Consider the following 21,181-nt stretch of genomic DNA (forward strand, 5'->3'; position numbering starts at 1 on the left):
AGTTTTTAAGATATAACAAGAAAAAAGAAAAATAAACATACAAAATAAAAAACAGTTAAGAACACACATTAATTTTCAGTAACATAACTTCCATACACTTATTTCCTCGGACCTTCTCATACCTCCCTTCTTTGTATTCCAGTTCGATTTGTTAGTTCAGCAAAACCTTACCATTAAACTTTTACCCATTTGTGAAACCTCTTTTCCCCCCCATATCTCTTAAAGCATTACAGCTGGAAACCGCTTAGTTTCTATCCAACATCCTTCTAACATTCATTAATTTTACAATGTTTCTGTAAGTAGTCTTTGAATTTCTTCCAGTCTTCTTTCACCGACTCTTTTCCCTGGTCTCGGATTCTGCCAGTCATTTCTGCCAATTCCATGTAGTCAATCACCTTCATCTGCCATTCTTCCAGGGTGGGTAGATCTTGTGTCTTCCAATACTTTGCAATAAGTATTCTTGCTGCTGTTGTTGCATACATAAAAAAAGTTCTGTCCTTCTTTGGCACCAATTGGCCAACCATGCCCAGGAGAAAGGCCTCTGGTTTCCTCAGGAAGGTATATTTAAATACCTTTTTCAGTTCATTATATATCATTTCCCAGAAAGCCTTAATCTTTGGGCACGTCCACCAAAGGTGAAAGAATGTACCTTCCGTTTCTTTACATTTCCAACATTTGTTATCGGGCAAATGATAGATTTTTGCAAGCTTGACTGGGGTCATGTACCACCTGTATATCATTTTCATAATATTCTCTCTTAAGGCATTACATGCCGTAAATTTCATACCTGTGGTCCACAACTGTTCCCAGTCAGCAAACATAATATTATGTCCAACATCCTGTGCCCATTTAATCATAACAGATTTCACCGTTTCATCCTGAGTATTCCATTTCAACAGCAAATTATACATTCTTGACAAATTCTTAGTTTTGGGTTCTAACAGTTCTGTTTCTAATTTTGACTTTTCCACTTGGAAGCCAATTTTCTTATCCAAATTATATGTCTCCATTATCTGATAATAATGAAGCCAGTCTCTCACTTTGTTTTTTAATTTCTCAAAACTCTGCAATTTCAATCTATCTCCGTCTTGTTCCAAAATTTCCCAGTATGTCGGCCATTTGGCCTCCATGTTGAGCTTTTTCAAAGCTTTTGCGGTGCTTTGGTCTGCTTCAGGGCAGCTGAATGCATTTAAATAACTTCAGACGAGACTGCTGGATCAGGCCAAAGGAGACCCGTTTAGGCCAGCATCCTGTTCCCATAGCAGCTGACCAGATGCCCGGCAAGCTGGACATAAGCACAGCTGTGTTCTGCCCACCTGGGGCTCCCTGCACCTTGTATTCAGAGGCATAATGTTTTGTGTACGTTGCCACCCAAGAGATGCCAGCCCTTGAGCCCGCAAGTCACTTCCTGCTCTTGTAGTTGTTCTTTGGCCCAACACAATACCGCAAGCGCTTCTTATGGGGATTAAGAGGTCCCGAATGCAAAGAACAAGAAGGTGCTTGGTTCTAAAATGAGGCGGGGGTATGCCTGCAGTGGAAAACCCCAAATGTCATTGGCTGTTCTTTTGCTACATTTTTCACGTTTCCTAAGCACAGGAATAATGGAGAGGTAGCAAGGTGGGAGTAGGGCGTTAAAGCTGGTTTTCACAGCCTCCGTCACATCACTGAATACCACTCCCATCACATTTTGCACCAGATGCCAGTTGTTAAAACTAAAACTATACAGCGGTACCTCAGGTTAAGAATTTAATTCGTTCTGGAGGTCCGTTCTTAACCTGAAACTGCTCTTAACCTGAAGCACCACTTTAGCTAATGGGGCCTCCTACTGCTGCCGTGCCATTGGAGCACGATTTCTGTTCTCATCCTGAAGCAGAGTTCTTAACCTGAAGCACTGTTTATAGGTTAGCAGAGTCCATAACCTAAAGCGTATGTAACCCGAGGTACCACTGTACAAGTGTAGCAGGAACCCCCCACCCCAATCATTCAGTTTGTACAAACTTCACACACTCACACTCACACACTACATATGCCACACTTCTGTTATAAATTCATAGAAAAACCAACCATACAACGAATTTGCACTGTTCCATTTTTATTTTACTCCGTATGACAAGGACTATCAAAGGGGGGTGGCTTGGTTCTGGTCAGCCATAATCCCTTCACCATCCCAGCACATCCACAGGAGCCCTGCCCAGTTGCTATGCCAACCCTGATGGTCCTAGACAGAAGACCATCAAGATCACAAAGAACTTGCATATGGGAGTGGATTCAGCATGGACTGAAACAAAGGACAATGATCAGATCTTCCCTCTGGGGGCAGGAAACTGCCAACTCCCCTTTGTCTCCTGGAAGTGACTCATGGGGAGGGGGAAAGGAGGAACCAGCCAGGTGACAGGACACTCAGGTTACCACCACAACTCCTCCCTCAACCCCTCCTTTCTCTAATGTATGCATGATGTTTCTGGGGGTGGGCTTGACCTAGAGGATGGAAATTTCAAAAGTTTTTATAAGATCTTGCACACCATCTTTCTGGGTCTTCCCTCTCTCCTGCAAGTGAGGGGAACACCCTGTTGCAACAGTTCAATAAAGGCCAAGCCTACAGGCTGCTGTTTTGCTCCAAGTAATCCTGGTTGGTGTCTTTGTTTTTGTCCAAGGGAGCCCTCGGATTTTTTCTGGTAACACAAGGAAGCAGGTTTAATTAAGAACATGAAAAGCCTGAAACACATACAGGTATCTGCTGGGCAGAGGCTAGTTCCTGGCTTTTCTACAAGCACACCTGAGAAAGATACGTTCCATTTGTTCCCCCACCCACCCAAAGTGCTTGAAAACCTCTGGCAGGAGAGAATAGAGCAAGGGGCAAGCGACCTTGGGGTGTTTAGCTTCTGGTTGGCATCCGTTTGCCTTAGGAGACAAAGGAAGAGTGTACCTTTGGGGGTGAAGTCAAGCTGCTGGAGTTACAGCGCCTGCTGTGGCTGTAGAGACTGATGCAGGAGAGACATGTTTTCTAGCAGCTGGGGCAGACGAAGGCGTCCGGTTGTGCTGCTGCCTATGTATAATAGCATTTCTTCATTCTGTGCTCTCTCCCAGCGGTCATTCCTCCTCCGGTCACTGCTATGGATGCACAACCTGACTGACTGGCTCCAGGCACTGCAAGATTCCCACATGGCGAGCTCAATGTTGCCAGCCTTCGTGTCATGTTGGCAGACCTCTTTGTAATGCACAGTTGGTCAGCTGATGGGTCCGGTTGCTGGAAGGAGTACTGTGTCCAGTTCTGGGCACCACAATTCAAGAAGGACACTGACAAACTGGAACGTGTCCAGAGGAGGGCAACCAAAATGGTCAAAGGCCTGGAAACGATGCCTTATGAGGAACGGCTAAGGGAGCTGGGCATGTTTAGCCTGGAGAAGAGGAGGTTAAGGGGTGATATGATAGCCATGTTCAAATATATAAAAGGATGTCATATAGAGGAGGGAGAAAGGTTGTTTTCTGCTGCTCCAGAGAAGCGGACACGGAGCAATGGATCCAAACTACAAGAAAGAAGATTCCACCTAAACATTAGGAAGAACTTCCTGACAGTAAGAGCTGTTTGACAGTGGAATTTGCTGCCAAGGAGTGTGGTGGAGTCTCCTACTTTGGAGGTCTTTAAGCAGAGGCTTGACAACCATATGTCAGGAGTGCTCTGATGGTGTTTCCTGCTTGGCAGGGGGTTGGACTCGATGGCCCTTGTGGTCTCTTCCAACTCTATGATTCTATGAAGCCTGCACCCCGCAGAGTAACTCCTGCCATCTTCCATTCTGTAGATATGACTAAGCCAGCCTAGACATCGCTGTAGGATTTGTGAATGTGAGTGGATTCCCATGAGAGATCAGAAAAAAACAGGGACTACAATGCTGAGAACAAGGTATCGGAAGTTCTAAATCGATTCCTTAAATGTTTTGGAAGGAGAGTAGTTGATGGGATGCCCCCTCCCACCTGAACCTGCCAGCCCACCTGCCATCAATGTCAGATGCCCTGCTCAGTTTTCCACCACCTTTCCAGGTACCGTAGATGATTGGAGACACAGGGCTGGAGCCTTCAGCGTTGCAGCACCCGGACTCCGCAAGTCTCTCCCCAGAGAGCCGCAAACATAGTTGTTCCTAAGCTCCTTTTATTCTGGCAGTTTCACCTATACTGAATGATTCTAAACACTCCCCCCCCCATTGTGTTGCTTTGTGCCGACTCTCATTTTAATGGTTTCGTTGGGTAGTCATACTCTGATATGCTACTGTCTTTGTTGCTCAATTTAGGATTTCAAATGTAAATAAATCTTGCAAATAAATCACAATGTCTTTCAAGGAGGTTTTCACACGGATCCTCAACACTGCAAGGATGCTCCCACCTTCACTGTAGGGGGAGCTATTTAATCAGGGATACATCTCCACCCATGGGACGTGGGTGGCGCTGTGGTCTAACCCACTGAGCCTCTTGGGCTTGTCGATCAGAAAGTCGGCGGTTCGAATCCCCGCGATGGGGTGAGCTCCTGCTCCTCAGTCCCTGCTCCTGCCAACCCAGCAGTTCTAAAGCACGTCGAAGTGCAAGTAGATAAATAGGTACTGCTCCAGCAGGAAGGTAAACGGTGTTTCCGTGCGCTGCTCTGGTTCGCCAGAAGCAGCTTAGTCATGCTGGCCACATGACCCGGAAGCTGTACGCTGGCTCCCTCAGCCAGTAAAGCGAGATGAGAGCCGCAACCCCAGAGTCGGCCACGACTGGAACTAATGGTCAGGGGTCCCTTTACCTTTACCTTACATCTCCACCCAGAAAGGATTTATGAAGCTGCGGTATAGCACAAGGCATCTGACAATGGAAGTAGCCTCTGGCTCATTCAGCACCTCATTGCGAGTCCTGCAAACCCTGCTCCCTGTCTTGCCCGGCCTATTTCCACCTGGCCTGGGAGGGCAGAGGCCCTGACTGACTCCAGCGACAAAGGCTGCTGCTTTTGCTGCTCACAATGCCTACAGACTGTCAGGGTGGAGCCTTGTTCAGGGGTTGTTTTCGAGATCCATCATTTTTGCCGTTATCTGGATTATGTTCTTGAATTTTTATTGCTGGACCTTATTAAGAATTGCCACTGTAATACTACTGTATATTTACTAACACAAGATGTTTTCATTAGCTTATTGTTTGTGACTATCTAAATTTTGTTATGTCCTGTATCTAAGCAAATTATGTAAACCTTCTGGTGTGGTGAGTCGCCTGGAGTATGGTCTGCTATGGAAAGGTGGCGTACAAATAAACAGCGATAATGGGGTCTATGCCAATGCGCACCTTTGTGCGTATCTGTGCCAAGGCTGTCTAGTAGGAAAAGGGAATTTTCTCCATAAGGAGTACTGGAAACTCAAGCATCTTTTGGAAATTATGGGCTGACTTCTGGGGTCCTGTAAAGGGCTAGGCTGGTTTTTTTAACATCACCCAGACATTATCTTATTTTAATCCAATTTTAAATGGGCAATTTAATATTTGTTTTTTAATCTGCTGAGACCTACTCCGATTTTCTTTTGGAAAGGATATATAATAAAAAGCAACCAAAGACACTTACAATCCAACAGCCCAACCAGAAAAGGCTCTGCATGTGAGGAAGTGCTTGAAGGAGCAGAGCAAAGAGACACAATATCCTGTCCTTCGATCAAGGTGCTTGAATTTAATTGCCACTTATAATAGCTTAATGCAAAACAGTCAAGGCAAAAGCTTAAAAGTACTCTTGCAAAATTGCAACCTTCCAAAGGTCAAGAGGGTTATCAGATAACCCCCTCGGGACAACCACTCTCCCCACCTGCCTTTCTTGGCCACGCTGGTGCCAAAGAAAGAATCTGTTCTCCAGGAAAAAGAGCGAGAGGGCATAGTTAAGACCAAGGCTGGTTTTGTTCATCACTCCCTCCATCGGCCTTCAGACATAGCACAGGTTAGTTGGAAGTTAAGAAATGAAACAGAAGCATAAATGAATGGAACTCAACCCCAAAGAAATATTAATATTGCTAATTCAAGAATCCACCTTCTCGCTCATGATTCAAGCAATTTAGGGCTTCAATCAAACACCCCCAAAGTCAGCAGAAAGACTTTGTGCGTTGCTACCTGGGCATCTCCTCACTTCCATTCCACAACCCAGCTTGGATTCCCCACTTCATTATCTCCCAAGAAGAATATTTCTGTTGATCCCGGGCTTACAGAAGTCAAGTCAGGCAAGTCAACAAGCCACAAGGATCACTCAGCCTGTGGCCACGTTGATTTTTAATTCCTCCACAGCAAACGTCCCTCCTGTCCTGTCAAACCTCTTCACTCTTTGCTGTCAGGAGGCTTTTCCTTCTTTGGGGATGGCTTTTCCTTCTGCTCCTTGGTTAGAGGGTGGGAGGCACTTGCCCCACCTGACTTGGCATCTATGGCAGCGTGCTCCTTTTTCACCAGTTCCTCCAGCTCCGTCTGAAAGAAAAGAAATCAAGCTGGGAATCTCACTGAGAGACAAGGTAGAATGGAGCTGCTATAAGGATGGCAAGTCTAGGTAGGATATGAGACAAAACCCAAATGCAACCTGTTTTATGTATGATCTGGGCTGCACCCCAGCGGTCCCTTAACAGGATAGGTACCTTCCATCCCAGCAGCTCGGCCAAAGCCAGGCAGCCCTCGTCACAGTCTCCAAGCCAGGCAACATCCCTACAAGAGAAGATGGGAGGCCCCCACAAAAGAATTATGCTTTAGTGAACAACATAGAGTGCTCTCTAAACACTCAAAACAATTCACGTACATTCTTTTGGGGTTCCTTGCAAGGTCAGTGTTATCATCCCAAAATTACAGATGGAAGGGAAGAAGAAGATAGAAGAAGAAGAAGAAGAAGAAGAAGAAGAAGAAGAAGAAGAAGAGGAGGAGTTTGGATTTCATATCTCGCTTTATCACTACCCGAAGGAGTCTCAAAGCGGCTAACAATCTCCTTTCCCTTCCTCCCCCACAACAAACACTCTGTGAGGTGAGTGGGGCTGAGAGACTTCAGAGAAGTGTGACTGGCCCAAGGTCACCCAGCAGCTGCATGTGGAGGAGCGGAGACGCGAACCCGGTTCCCCAGATTACGAGTCTACTGCTCTTAACCACTACACCACACTGGCTCTCACTGGGAAGGAGTCAAAGAGAGAGTGGTCACCATCTGTGCTTCTAGGCTACTGTACTCACTCACAAAGCGTTAACAGTGCAGATTCAAGAGAGGGTACAACCCAAACACCATGTCCTCTTGCCCAAGAGCCTCCACTTTACTAACTGCTCTGTTCTGAGCACCACACCATTAAACACCCCAGGCCCCCACCATCCAGTGGTAGCATCATTGGCTCAGCTTCTGTCCCCAGCCCAGTCCCAAAGGTCACGTGCCTGTATGCCTTCTCTGAATCAAAGTCCATTCCACAGCCGTAGCCCATCAGGGACATGAAAGGATCACTCTGCAAAGAGACAGAAAGCATAAAGAGAGTCTCTCAATGGCTCCAATATGGTACCTATCACTGGGAGGGAGAGGGAATGATTGTTTCATGGATTCTTCACTGTCCTTATCAGTATCATCACACTGATTAAGTCTTAAAGTTAACTGTCTTCATGGAAGGCTCCAATTCTGCCCCTATATATCACTTGCTCAAGAGACTAAGTTGTTGTTGATATCTTGGGCAAGTTTTTGTGCAACTGTAAACAAGGTCCCCATTAGCACTCAACTATGAAAATAACCATTACTGGAAACTGGATTTGCACAGAGAGTTGATGTCATTAAAACCACAGCCTCTAAACCTTGCTTGCGTGTCCCACCATTCCTAATGAGAGCAGAGTAGATGTTGGTGTCAGGAAAATGTTCTCTCTGCTGCAATTATAGTAACAAAAGCAATTACTTCCGGTACCTGAGAAGCTTTTCAACCCAGAATACCTAATCGCAGAGGGCCATAGTCTGTACCACAGACTATCTTACCTCTCCAGTCTTCTCCTTATTGATCAGGAGCCGCGGTGTGTTTGTTGGTACCCTTGAAAGGAGAAAGGAAAAAATGGCTATGGTAGTGTTGCTTTAACAAGCAATAGTCACCCCTCAGCCACACTGCCTACATGGCAGAAGTTCACCTACCTGCTGACGAGAGAGGCAAAGGGCTGGACCTGCAGGGAGGTGCCCATGATAATAAGCAAGTCCACGTTACGGAAATCCTGCAAGCAGGAGGGAAGGAGAGGGGGGGCTGCTGTGAAGGATTGTGAGCACCACAGAAATACCGCCGCAAGCTCTCTAGCCGTGTTTCAGTACCTCCCCTCTCCTCTCCAAAACCACAAGGAGGCTATTTGCACCCTTTGGGTGCATTGCCCTGAACCCAGTTATCATCTACTTGCTGGGCTAGACAAGCCACATGATTCGAACAGAGTTACATTCATTACAGTTCACGGGAGAATTCTGTGGTTCAAAGCCCATGAGGGTGTAAGCAATTGCAGCTCTTCAGCAGAGAAGAAAACCACAGACTCCTGGAATGCATGAGCATTAAATGCTGGCGTGCTGCACACAGAGTGATTTCTGGCCACAAACTGAAGTGTGCTGAGCTAACAAGCCCACAGTGAACAATGTAAGAGTTGATTATACCCTATTTACAGGGCTGCTCTGAATGCATTAATTCCTCACGAGCATCTTTGGCGCAGGGTTTTCCTTAACCCCCTCGACAAAGACTTCTCTTTTGTACCTATTTATAGCCCAATCTGCTGTTTCCATTTTCATAGAATCATAGAGTTGGAAGAGACCACAAGGGCCATTGAGTCCAACCCCCTGCCAAGCAGGAAACACCATCAGAGCACTCCTGACATATGGTTGTCAAGCCTCTGCTTAAAGACCTCCAAAGTAGGAGACTCCACCACACTCCTTGGCAGCAAATTCCACTGTCAAACAGCTCTTACTGTCAGGAAGTTCTTCCTAATGTTTAGGTGGAATCTTCTTTCTTGTAGTTTGGATCCATTGCTCCGTGTTCGCTTCTCTGGAGCAGCAGAAAACAACCTTTCTCCCTCCTCTATGTGACATCCTTTTATATATTTGAACATGGCTATCATATCACCCCTTAACCTCCTCTTCTCCAGGCTAAACATGCCCAGCTCCTTACCCCTTGATAAATGTTTCCCTACCCCTTGATAAATGTTTTACTAATCCCAGCCATCTAGAATGATATAGTAGGCCTGTCATAGCATTACACAGCCTACAGATTTGGCACTGTGACAGCATCACTGAGATCCAGCTGAGAGCAAGGACAATGCTTCCTGGGGTAGTCACTAAGGGGACTCCAACCACTGAGATCACTGACTCTCCTCTCACTCCAAAGTGATTGAGCAGGTGACTGTGCAGCTCTCTGCTGCAGGCCTCCCCCATGCGAATTATGGAGGGGTGCAGTTCTGAAGCTGCTCTGCACATTCACAAGGTGAACTGTGCTCCTATTTCTGGTCAACACATCTTTTTTAAAAATCCATGTTCCCTCTTTACATAAACCCTGGGAGGCTTACAATATAGTAAACTGACATAACCCAATCAAAATGCATTAAAAAAGCCACAAAATTTACCACCGATTCAATATCTAGTGCATTTGTGCAAATTTCAGCAGTTAACGTAAGGATCCAGAGGTCATGGGGCTTTGCAGACCTGTGAATATGGGGCTACAAGAATCCTGACTCTGAGGGAAAAGCAACCAGGACACTTACTGACTGCATCAGAGAGAAGAAACGAGAGGGCAGGTTCTCTCCAAAGAACACGATATCTGAGTAGAGAAGGGGGGAAAGTCAGTACTGCATGAGTGGAGAGATTCTGTGAGAGAATTGTGGGGAAATGATTGCTTGTACATAAGAACATGAGCAGAGTTCTTATTATTGCAGAGTGATTTTGCAGCACGAGATATTGCTAAGAGCATGATGAGCACGTGAACACCTCATGCTAGACTAAATGATTAACTCACGTAGCATAGGACTCTCTTTGTTTTGCGGGCAAGGGCAAGGTTGCATTCCTTTTGATTGTTACTTTGTTGAGTACGAGACACAACAAGCACTGTGCTGGAGGAGAGAGGATGAATTATTTTTTACTGGACACAATAAACATTGCATGGCAAAAGCCAAAGCTTTTTCTTCAAGTCATCTTGGTGTGAGACTGATTATTTCGGATGTCGAGCAGGTTCTCGACAGAGAATAGACTGCAGCTCCTTGATAATCTCAGTTTTCATTAGAAACAAAAAACAGCTGCAGCAATTTCTAACCCCTCTGCCCTTGTGTTTGAATCAAATCTACGACAAAGGATTTTGAGATGGGTTGGGGGGAGGTGACATTTCAGAAGATAAGCTCACCTGGCTTCACAACACTTTGACATTTCTCACACTTTGGAATGAGAGATGAGAAGATCTTTTCTGAAAGGAAACAGACAAGAGGTCTGGAATGCTAGAAAATGTAACTGAACGCAGCCCACGGGCAGTAAGCCCATTTTCTGACACACCCACACTTGTCTCCATACTGGGCAAACAAGCAGCTACTCTTTTATACCTTGGGTGACCGAATTGGCACGCTGAAATCACAGGCAGCAGTGCCTCCTTCAGCAGCAGCATTCACACAGTATGGAAACCACGGTTATCTCACCACCAAGAAGTGGCAACCTATCACACATTGCTTCCTCTCTACCAAAAGGTATCAAAGCCACGTCCAAGAGATTCCGCACGATTTCATAGAATCATAGAATCATAGAGTTGGAAGAGACCACAAGGGCCATTGAGTCCAACCCCCTGCCAAGCAGGAAACACCATCGGAGCACTCCTGACATATGGTTGTCAAGCCTCTACTTAAAGACCTCCAAAGTAGGAGACTCCACCACACTCCTTGGCAGCAAATTCCACTGTCGAGCAGCTCTTACTGTCAGGAAGTTCTTCCTAATGTTTAAGTGGAATCTTCTTTCTTGTAGTTTGGATCCATTGCTCCGTGTCCGCTTCTCTGGAGCAGCAGAAAACAACCTTTCTCCCTCCTCTATGTGACATCCTTTTATATATTTGCACATGGCTATCATATCACCCCTTAACCTCCTCTTCTCCAGGCTAAACATGCCCAGCTCCCTTAGCCGTTCCTCATAAGACATCGTTTCCAGGCCTTTGACCATTTTGGTTGCCCTCCTCTGGACACGTTCCAGTTTGTCAGTGTCCTTCTTGAACTGTGGTGCCCAGAACTGGACACAGTACTCCAGGTGAGGTCTGACCAGAGCAGAATACAGTGGCACTATTACTTCCCTTGATCTAGATGCTATACTCCTATTGATGAGGCCCAGAATTGCATTGGCTTTTTTAGCTGCCGCGTCACACTGTTGGCTCATGTCAAGTTTGTGGTCAACCAAGACTCCTAGATCCTTTTCACATGTACTGCTCTCAAGCCAGGTGTCACCCATCTTGTATTTGTGCCTCTCATTTTTTTTGCCCAAGTGCAATACTTTACATTTCTCCCTGTTAAAGTTCATCTTGTTTGTTTTGGCCCAGTTCTCTAATCTGTCAAGGTCGTTTTGAAGTGTGATCCTGTCCTCTGGGGTGTTAGCCACCCCTCCCAGTTTGAAAACTTCCCCAAAGGAAGTTTTATTTCTATTGTATACCCCTTCAGTCCTCCCTCTAGGATCCCATGATTGCCCTCCCCCCCAACCCCTGCAACACACACACACACTATGGAGCATCACCTTTCATCCACTCCAGGGTGTATGCCTTTTTGCAGCCGGAATGGATGCAGTGGGAAGTGAAGAAGGTGCCGTGAGCTTCCACGAGGTCATCCTGCTCCAGGCCAGCCACCCGCTCCAAGGTGTCTATGTTCTGAGGAGGACAGAGAAAGTGTCCAGGACAAGTGAGCGGGAGAAATTCTCTAATCCCAAATGGCTGCCCACATAAGAGCTAAAGCTGACTAGGGGCAGCAAGCAACAAGGAGCACAATTCTAAGAGATGTTTCTGATGTGTCAAAGGCTCCTGCTCTGTAATAGGGCAAAGAACTGCAATGCCCATGGGAACAGAGGTCAAACTACTGACTGAGACAAGTGGTTCTAGCATTGGGGCTGCATATCCTTCCTCCTTTACTATTTGTATGCCATGCAATGAAGAACGAACCAGGAATGGCTAAAGGGCTGGTGGTCGGCTCTGCTTCCACTGAGTTCTGGGATACTAACCTCCAATCTTCCCTCTTATCCATCTAGAGTGATTTCTGGAAGCAGGGTTGGCCTGCAGAGCAATACCACCAGGCTCACCAGATGTTTCCAACATTTTAAAATAAAAAAGCCTAAGTCCTCTAGGCTGAAAGATTCACTTGCCCTCTTTTGTGATCCACGAGAAGGTTGGTTTTACCCACCTGTGTGTAGCAGCGCAACAGCATCCCTTTCTCCTTCAGGAGGCGCATGAAGTAGTGGCAGACCGTGGGCTGAAAAAGAGCAGAGCCCCAGGCTAAGCCACTATTCTTGGAAACAGATGTGGTAGGCGGGGGTTTACTGGAACTCAAGGAACAGGGCTGGCAACAGGGCAGGCATCGCTGGGCTCTCCTGCAAGGGCCAAACTGCTACTCTCTGGAGCTTCCCGATCCTGCTGCTCCTGCTCTTTCCTGTTGCTGCCTATTTGCATGCAATTAGCATTTTATTATTTTATTAGCCTCAACCAGAACCAGGGCCTTTTCAACACTGGCCCCGGCCTAGTGGAATGCCCTCCAGAATCTGATTTCTTTCTGCAGGGCCTGTAAGACAGAGTTGTTCCGCCTGGCCTTTGGCTTGGAATCAACTTGATCCCCTCACCCTTTTTCCTTTCTCCTTCTGTGATGGAACTCCTATTTGGGGACTTCCCTGGCTTTTTTCTGGCCCACGTAGGACCAGTCTGGATAGTTGGCCTTGGTGAAAATTTGACGTTTTCATCCCCAAAAAGTTTTTTATTTGAGTTTCTACTGAAAGGAGGCTGCATTTTAATGTTGTATTTTAATCTTGTTTTTAAGTTGTATTTTAATCAATTGTTTTATACCTGGTGTTAGTCACCCTGAGCCCGGTCTTGGCTGGGGAGGGTGGGGTATAAATAAAATTTATTTATTATTATTATTAGATAAAGCAAATGGGGCAACATTTTTCACTTCCCCTGTGCTATCCCTATGAGGCCCAGAAGTTATGGACAAACAGGCAGCAGTGCCTTATAGAGGTAGGGGTACGGGGGCTCAGAGAGAGGGGTCCTCCACTCCCCAAACCAAGAGCTAGTACTGCAAAGCAGGGAACGAGGATTAATCAGGGTGGTAATAGAAACCCAGAATTCCAGGCCTCTTCCCACCAACAGGAGCCCTCTTCCGGATTCAAGATCCACATCCCCTCAACTTATTTGAACTGGGAAGAAAACCCTGGAGAAATCCAGCTCCCATCTTGCTCCACAAACCAGAGCTGCAAACAGGTATACATGGCTTTGACACAAAGCTGCCTCCTACATATGCTGTGCTGAAAATGAGGAGACATATAGCTTTCCCTTCTTTAAATCCATGGCACCAAGTCCAAAAGAAGTGAACGCTTCCTTCAACAATTAAGGAAACTACTGAAAAAAATCAAAATGTCTCAAACATCCCAAGAGACTTTAAAACACCAAGAAAGTCCACAAACAAGTTAGAAGTTACAGTCCTGGCTGAAATCTGGGGACAGAACCTGGGAGCCCTGACCTCCCTAACCCCAAACCCTCCCAAAACATATGATATCCAATCCCCTCTCCCTGAGCCATGTTTTAACTCTAAATTAGGGACAATGCAAAAGAAAGCTTACCTTGAATTGCCCCGGGTACAGTTCTCGGGCCAAGGCAAAGAATGGCTCCGGGTGTTGCTAAATCAAGGCAGAGAAATACAATCAGTCGCACAAAGAGAAAACAATCAAACATGGTGTTTTCAGCTGATGCCAGCTTGCAGGCAGATGGCTAAGTGTGGTACCTTGAAATAGCTGATCTCAAAGATGGCTTCAGGGTACGGCAGGTTGTACTGCTGCAAGTTGGCGTAGAGCCCCGTTCCTGGTGAGCGGAAATCAGGTATCCCTGCAGCTGAGAGGCACAATGTCACTTCGTTAAGAAATTCAGTAGTTGGAAAATCCTACCAGAGACTTGCCCTACCCCCCGGCCCTTGGTTAAGATGATGTGCACATGTATTGACACCAGCATTATTTAAGCTGGGAAGTGTGTTTGCTGTTTTATTGGTTTCAACCCCAGTACAACAGAAGAACGGAAGAAGAAACCATGGATAGTTCAGTTGTTAGAGCATGAGACTCTTAATTTTGGGGCTGTGAGTTTGGGCCTCAAATTGGGCAGAAGATTTTTTGCACTGCAGGGGGCTGGCCCTCAGGGTCCCTTCCAACCCTTTGATTCTATGACTCAAACAGAGAACACAAAAAGAGCCCTGCTGGATCAGTCCAGCTTAAACTTAGAGTATGACCTAAGCCAGTTATTTTGAAAAAATCACCATGAAGAACACTTTCTACATTGACTTGTCTGTCAAGAAAATTCCTTGTGATACAGAGGGTTCTGACAGGTTTCAATGTGTGCACATCTCACAGGGGACAATCAACAGACCTGTTGGGTTTCAGCATATACACCTGATTCTTCCCTGGTAGGTGCACATTGGCAGTGAAGATCAGGAAACTGCCTGGAAGGCTTTTTAAGCAGGCAGCTTAAAAAGAGGCCAGACTGGTCACAAACAATATTTCAGGCGAGGGATATCTGTATCAAGTGCTGATCCAATTTAATAGACTTGGTTATCAATACTGGGTAATGATTCCTTGACATCAGACAAATATCTTTGGCCACCCTAAATACTACAGAGTTTTAAAACATACACATGCTAGGTGTTGCAGCCTTTAGCTACTTTATCCTGGGAGGAGTCATGGCTCAGTGGCAGAACGCATGATATGCATGCAGAATCTTTCAGGTCCAATCACATCTCTTAGTTTATAAAACAAATCTCTGGTGGCAGGACAGGAAAAGACCTTGGATAGCTGGTACTAGGCTGCAAGTGAACCAACAGACTCAGCAGAAGGCAACTCATTCTACGCTGACCCTCATCTCTGGAAAGACAGATGAACATTTCTATTTAAGAAGTGTCAGCGCCCCTCCATAGGTGGGATTATATATCACTGTTGTGACTAGAGAGGCCTCTGACACATACACACATTACATGCTGGCCAGAAACGCAGCCTGCTCTATTCCTTCCTTTTGACACAACCAAAAATAATAAAAGAAGTGCATGCTCAAAAAAGCCCTTGTGAAACTCACCAGTTGAGATTCCTGCTCCCACCATACATACTACCTTCTTGCCTACAACAAAAAAAGAAGGAAGCGCTTTTTAAATCTCCATTGTTTAGATGATAACAGTCTCACACCTATCCCCAGCCCTGTAGCAACACTGTGGGCTGCTACTTTTGGTCTTTATTTGTTTCAACTGGTTTACAGCAGTTGTGGATGCTTTAGCTGAGATTCCTGCATTGCAGGGGGTTGGATTAAATGACCCTTCAGGCCTTTTCCAACTGTACAATTCTATGATTTTATCTGTAAGCTACCTTGAGTCAGGGAAAGGATGGGGTATAAAGAAATATATAAAAATTATTAGTCTCTTTATCTTAGCACTGCTTCATGTCAGTGTTTTTTGGTGGCTTGGCAAAGGGCGTTAAACCAAGAGGCTGCCAGAATTCCACCCAGGTCCAAGCCCACCTGAAAACGGAGTGCTGGCTTACATTTTTCAGACAGCATGAACCTGCTCACACCATCCAGCGTCAGCTCATCCAGCACCTTCTCAGGCTTCTCACTGCCTAAGCCCAGTGTTCGGGACAAGAGGTTTCGTAGAAAATCCACTGGCAAGAGAAAGAGAGAGCTCCATAAAGTTAGACACAATGAATCTCAAATGTCCAGAACCTCTGGACTATATTATGAGATCTTGCCTGCAGAAAAGTTTGTGCTGCTCAAAAGCCTGCTATTATGCACTGCTAATGATCTCCAGTCAAAACTAAACCTTTCATTACAATGGAAAGAGATACCGGTAGTAGGAATCTGAGGGGCAAGGGGAAAGACCTGTGTTAGAAACTGGTTCTTCCCAATAACAGCTTCATTTTTCAACACAAAAGATAAATAATGGGTGTGAGACTGCAGCTTCTCCACCCAGAGACTGACAAAAACATTTTGGCAACAGAGACAAAATTTTAAAAGTAGTAAAAATAGTAAACAAAATTGACCAATTTGCTGCCCAAGGTTGCCCAATGATTGCTTAATCATAGGGTCAGCTCCACACCTTTCTGAAAAAAAAGCTTTAAATATAGAAGGGTTTTTAGGAACTTGAAAGGGTCTCCTTGGTAGCTGATTTAGCTAATGAGTTATCAGATATGGGAAGGAACGTGCACTGCTAACCTGAGGGCTGAAATTCCAAGTGCCTAAAAATACATTGCTTCCAGTCTGCAACTAAAGTCAAAAGAATGAACCACAGGCTGCTCTGAAGGAAAAACTCATGTACTTAAGTGAAAATAGATATTACAGCACAACCCTAGCCAGGTCTACTCAGATGTAAGTGCTACTGAAGTCAATGAGGCTTACTCCCAGATAAGTAGTGTTAGACTAGCATCCTTAGCCAGAAAGTTACACAAGTCAAGGTGACATAATGACAGTACATTTTCAGATTTATGCAGGTATCTGTGGCCTTTATTTTGTATACGTTCTGGTCAACTGCATCACTGATGTAAACTTCCACCCGCACAGGCCCAAACCCATACATAGGAGCCCCTCAAATGAGACACCTACTTTCACTTTCACCAGAAGCTCCGGCTTCGTTGTCAGAATCTGAATCCTGTACAAAAAAAAAATAGGAAGGAAAGGTGAATGAAGTTGGAAAAGGTTGTTTCTAAGCTACTGTGAAGTTTGTTTTACTGTTTAACCTTAATCTACCATTGAATAAGGGACGCGGGTGGCGCTGCGGGTAAAAGCCTCAGCGCCTAGGGCTTGCGGATCGTAAGGTCGGCGGTTCGAATCCCCACGGCGGGGTGCGCTCCCGTCGCTCGGTCCCAGCGCCTGCCAACCTAGCAGTTCGAAAGCACCCCCGGGTGCAAGTAGATAAATAGGTACCGCTTACCAGCGGGAAGGTAAACGGCGTTCCGTGTGCTGCGCTGGCTCGCCAGATGCAGCTTTGTCACGCTGGCCACGTGACCCGGAAGTGTCTCCGGACAGCGCTGGCCCCCGGCCTATAGATGTGAGATGGGCGCACAACCCTAGAGTCTGTCAAGACTGGCCCGTTCGGGCAGGGGTACCTTTACCTTTACCATTGAATAACTGAACCTCACTACTTATTGCTCCTCCATGGCAATTAACAGTTCACTTACTCACTTCTTTCTGACATATGAAATCTCTATGGATCTACACAGAGAACACAGTGGCCACAGCCACCTAACAGTAATTAAAATTCCGAAAGGTGAAATTATGAGGACTTATCCACACCTGCCTTTCCTCCAGTCTTTCCAGGCATGATCCTCTCTGTGCTTTAAATCTCTGAGTCCAAGTGCTTTTGTTTTTCTTTTTCGCTCTGGAGCGTTCCCCGTGAATACGCACTCTTTAAAGCTGAATCAGAACAAACAGTGACCTGCTGGAAACCCCAACTGACGTTTGCTCCGACCGAGCGCTGAAGAGAGGGCTTGGAACGGTCTCCCTTGGGGAGGATGTGGATTCTCCTACCTTGGAGGTTTTTAGGCAGAGGTTGGGTGGCCATCAGCCATGGATGCTTTAGCTGAGATTCCCGCATTGCAGAGGGTTGGACTAGAGAACCTTTGATGATACCTTCCAATTCTTAGGATTCTCTGATTCCTCCCTCTACAATGTCATATATTAAATTTACAAACCAGTTGTTCCTTCTTGGGATCTCTAACAGTCGAGGCATAACCCATCTGCGCTACATAATTCTTAAAAGGTGAATCAAATAACGCAGGAAGTGTTGTGCTGGATCAAACCAAGTTCTTTCTTAGGGAAGTTTGTTTAGGGAAGTTTTTAATGTTCGATGTTTTATCGTGTTTTTAGTATTCTGTTGGGAGCCGCCCTGAGTGGCCGGTCCCATCAACTGGCAGGTGCTCACCAGCTCACCATTGGCCCAGCTGTGGGAAAAGGCCTCCCTTGCATGACCCTAGACGACCCTTCCTTTTTTAAAAAAAAGTGTTTATTAATTTTCCAATAAGAACATCCAATTAACATATCAAATCAAATCCAATAAAAATAATAAAAAGTCCAATTGTCTTCCAAATAGTAATCTTAATTTTTTTTTACTTCCTACGGTCTGAATTCGAAAGCGTTTTCCACATCATAGTCCTATGTCTTATGTTTTCATAATTCCAAATCATGATTTTATCCTCCACGTTAGTCTCTGGCTCTGTGACCCTCAATCATGTCAGAAGATGACCCTTCCAACTTTTAAGATTCTACTGTATGAGTAGTAATAATAATAATAATAATAATAATAATAATAATAATAATTTTATTATTTATACCCCCCACACCCATCTGGCTGGGTTTCCCTAGCCAGTCTGGGCCATAGTGAAGGAGGTGAGGACAGGTGCCCCACCTAGGCCTGAAGTCACCTAGGCCTCAAAACTGTCCAAAATTCCTTTTCTGGCTTCTAAAAATCCACAGCTAAAGTTTTCCTCTGCTTTCTCACAAGATGCTGTGGCAAAGGCAAACTGTTACTTTTATCAGCACGAGAAGGCTTCGAAAAGCTAATGAATAGGCTCTGTTCAAAGCAAGCCTGAGAACTGACTTTTATCTCATTCAGTTGCAACATCTTGGACACGCTGAACCGCAAGGCTTCTCACCCCCCTTTCCTGGGAAGGGTGCCAAGAGTCCACCAGAGTCCCAAGACAGGAGCTTTCTGTTCATTCTCAGGGGAACTCATGAGGCAGGACTCTAGAGGAGGAGGAGAAAGGGGAGGGAACTGGAAGGGGAATCTATACTCTGTACAAATGGCTGTGAACTCGTGCTTGTTTTGTGAATCTACCACACTTGCTCCTTCTACCAGTTCACGGATGGTAGCAACATAGAATCATAGAGTTGGAAGAGACCACAAGGGCCATCGAGTCCAACCCCCTGCCAAGCAGGAAACACCATCAGAGCACTCCTGACATATGGTTGTCAAGCCTCTGCTTAAAGACCTCCAAAGTAGGAGACTCCACCACACTCCTTGGCAGCAAATTCCACTGTCGAACAGCTCTTACTGTCAGGAAGTTCTTCCGAATGTTTAGGTGGAATCTTCTTTCTTGTAGTTTGGATCCATTGCTCCGTGTCCGCTCCTCTGGAGCAGCAGAAAACAACCTTTCTCCCTCCTCTATGTGACATCCTTTTCTATATTTGAACATGGCTATCATATCACCCCTTAACCTCCTCTTCTCCAAGCTAAACATGCCCAGCTCCCTTAGCCGTTCCTCATAAGGCATCGTTTCCAGGCTTTTGACCATTTTTTGCCCTCCTCTGGACACGTTCCAGTTTGTCAGTGTCCTTCTTGAATTGTGGTGCCCAGAACTGGACACAGTACTCCAGGTGAGGTTTGACCAGAGCAGAATACAGTGGCACTATTACTTCCCTTGATCTAGATGCTATACTCCTATTGATGCAGCCCAGAATTGCATTGGCTTTTTTAGCTGCCGCGTCACACTGTTGGCTCATGTCAAGTAGAAATAAAGCTTTTTCTCTAAAACTATTCCTTGAGTGTCTGTTGACTCCCAATTCCCTTTCCCGGGTGCAATACTTTTTCCCACCCGAGGGCAAAGCCTCATAAGGATACATCTTATTCCGAATAGGATTCCTCGCAAGAAAAGGGGAAAGTTGACAGCTATGCTCTGGGCGTAACCAAACGTCAAACATTTAAAAGCTTCCTGATATGGGGCTGCCTTCGACTGCCTCCTGAGAGATGCGTGGTACTTTTGATCATCGCGAAAGCGCAGAAAAAGAAGGGCCAGAAACAGACTATGTGGTGGTTATGCAGTAAGGTGAAGGCCTTTTGGGAATTAATTTATAATGAGCTTAAAAAAATATTAAAATATACTTTTCCCAAGAGACCTGAGGCCTTTCTGTTGGGAATAATGGGCAAAGAAATAAAAAGTGAGGATAAAATAATATTCCTCTACGCCACCACAGCTGCAAGAATTCTGCTGGCACAAAATTGGAAATCGGAAGCTGTACCTAGCATAAGTGATTGGCAGATTAAAATGGTAAATTACGCCGAGCTGGATAGACTAACAGGCAGATTACGAGACCAAGATGAACAGAAATTCAAGAAAAATTGGAGTAAATTCTGGAATTACATTGGAACAGATTTATAAGATGATCTGGCGGGGAGAGAAAAACTCAATCTTAAGATTAAAAATAAATACGTAACCGTGGAATTTATTAGAAACTTACCAAAAGGGTGGAGGGAAGTCAAAAGACTCGACAGAGTATAAAACATTTTTTATCTCTTTATGATTTTGCATGTTCAATTCTTGTTTGCATAGAATGGGAAATGGGAATAATAATTTATGTTAATGTTAATTTGTTTGTTATGTTAACTTGTTTGTCTATATATTTGTTTGTCCTTTATTAAATATGAATAAAAATTTAATGGGGGGAAAGAAAAAAAAGAAACAGACTTGGGTCAAGGCAGGAGGAAGGGGGGAGGGGAGGGGCAGAGGCTTTGCCTGTTGAACTTCTGCCTGGCAGGCCCGGGGGGGGGGTCAGACCAGACCTTTCCCCCCCAAACACCCCCATGGGAGATACGAGAAGGGGGCCCCCCACCTCCCACCCAATTCCCCTTTCCAGCTTCTCACCGACGAGGCAGGGCCCTTCTCGGCCTCTTCCTCGTCCTCCCCGGCGGCAGCGGAGGCGGCTCCGGGCTCTGTGACAGGAAAAGACACAACAAAAGGGGAGTGTGAGGAGGAGGAGGAAGAGGCGGCGGCGGTTACTTCAGCGGCGCGGGGCTCCGTCTCCCACACCCCAACAAACCCCCTCACAACAGGCTACCTTCCCGGCTGTCCATGGAGCCGCTGTCGGGTCCCCTGACAGGAGAACTTCAACCCCCAGGAGGCACCGCGGCGCGGCAGCCAATCGCCAGCCAGGCTCCCAGCATGCACCGGGAAAAAGGGCGGTTGGTGTTGTTTTCAACCGTCGCCGCCGAGGAGCGAGAGGGG

At 45.8% G+C, this 21,181-nt stretch overlaps 1 protein-coding gene across 1 annotated transcript; it reads right to left on the reverse strand.

Annotated features, from left to right (window-relative positions):
• Positions 1 to 5,657: 5,657 nt before the first annotated feature.
• SIRT2 (sirtuin 2) lies at positions 5,658 to 21,155 on the reverse strand. Its single transcript, XM_082231260.1, has 16 exons — positions 21,015 to 21,155; positions 20,822 to 20,889; positions 16,788 to 16,833; positions 15,734 to 15,850; positions 15,276 to 15,317; positions 13,945 to 14,051; positions 13,784 to 13,840; positions 12,358 to 12,426; positions 11,702 to 11,831; positions 10,344 to 10,403; positions 9,712 to 9,767; positions 8,117 to 8,193; positions 7,967 to 8,018; positions 7,387 to 7,454; positions 6,618 to 6,684; positions 5,658 to 6,453 (listed from the first exon to the last, which is right to left on the reverse strand). Exons 1-16 carry the CDS (start codon positions 21,028 to 21,030, stop codon positions 6,310 to 6,312), a joined length of 1,176 nt encoding a protein of 391 aa, XP_082087386.1. The 5' UTR covers positions 21,031 to 21,155; the 3' UTR covers positions 5,658 to 6,309.
• Positions 21,156 to 21,181: the final 26 nt, after the last annotated feature.

The sequence above is a fragment of the Podarcis vaucheri genome, assembly GCF_965113315.1.
Source record: "Podarcis vaucheri genome assembly, chromosome: 7".
Taxonomy (NCBI): domain Eukaryota; kingdom Metazoa; phylum Chordata; class Lepidosauria; order Squamata; family Lacertidae; genus Podarcis; species Podarcis vaucheri.

Coding starts and splice junctions, on each gene's coding strand:
- SIRT2 (XM_082231260.1), bottom strand. Junction 13,841..13,944: donor TTGAGATCAGCTATTTCAAG/GTACCACACTTA, acceptor GCCTTGATTTAG/CAACACCCGGAGCCATTCTT. Junction 11,832..12,357: donor TGTTGCGCTGCTACACACAG/GTGGGTAAAACC, acceptor TGTCCTCCTCAG/AACATAGACACCTTGGAGCG.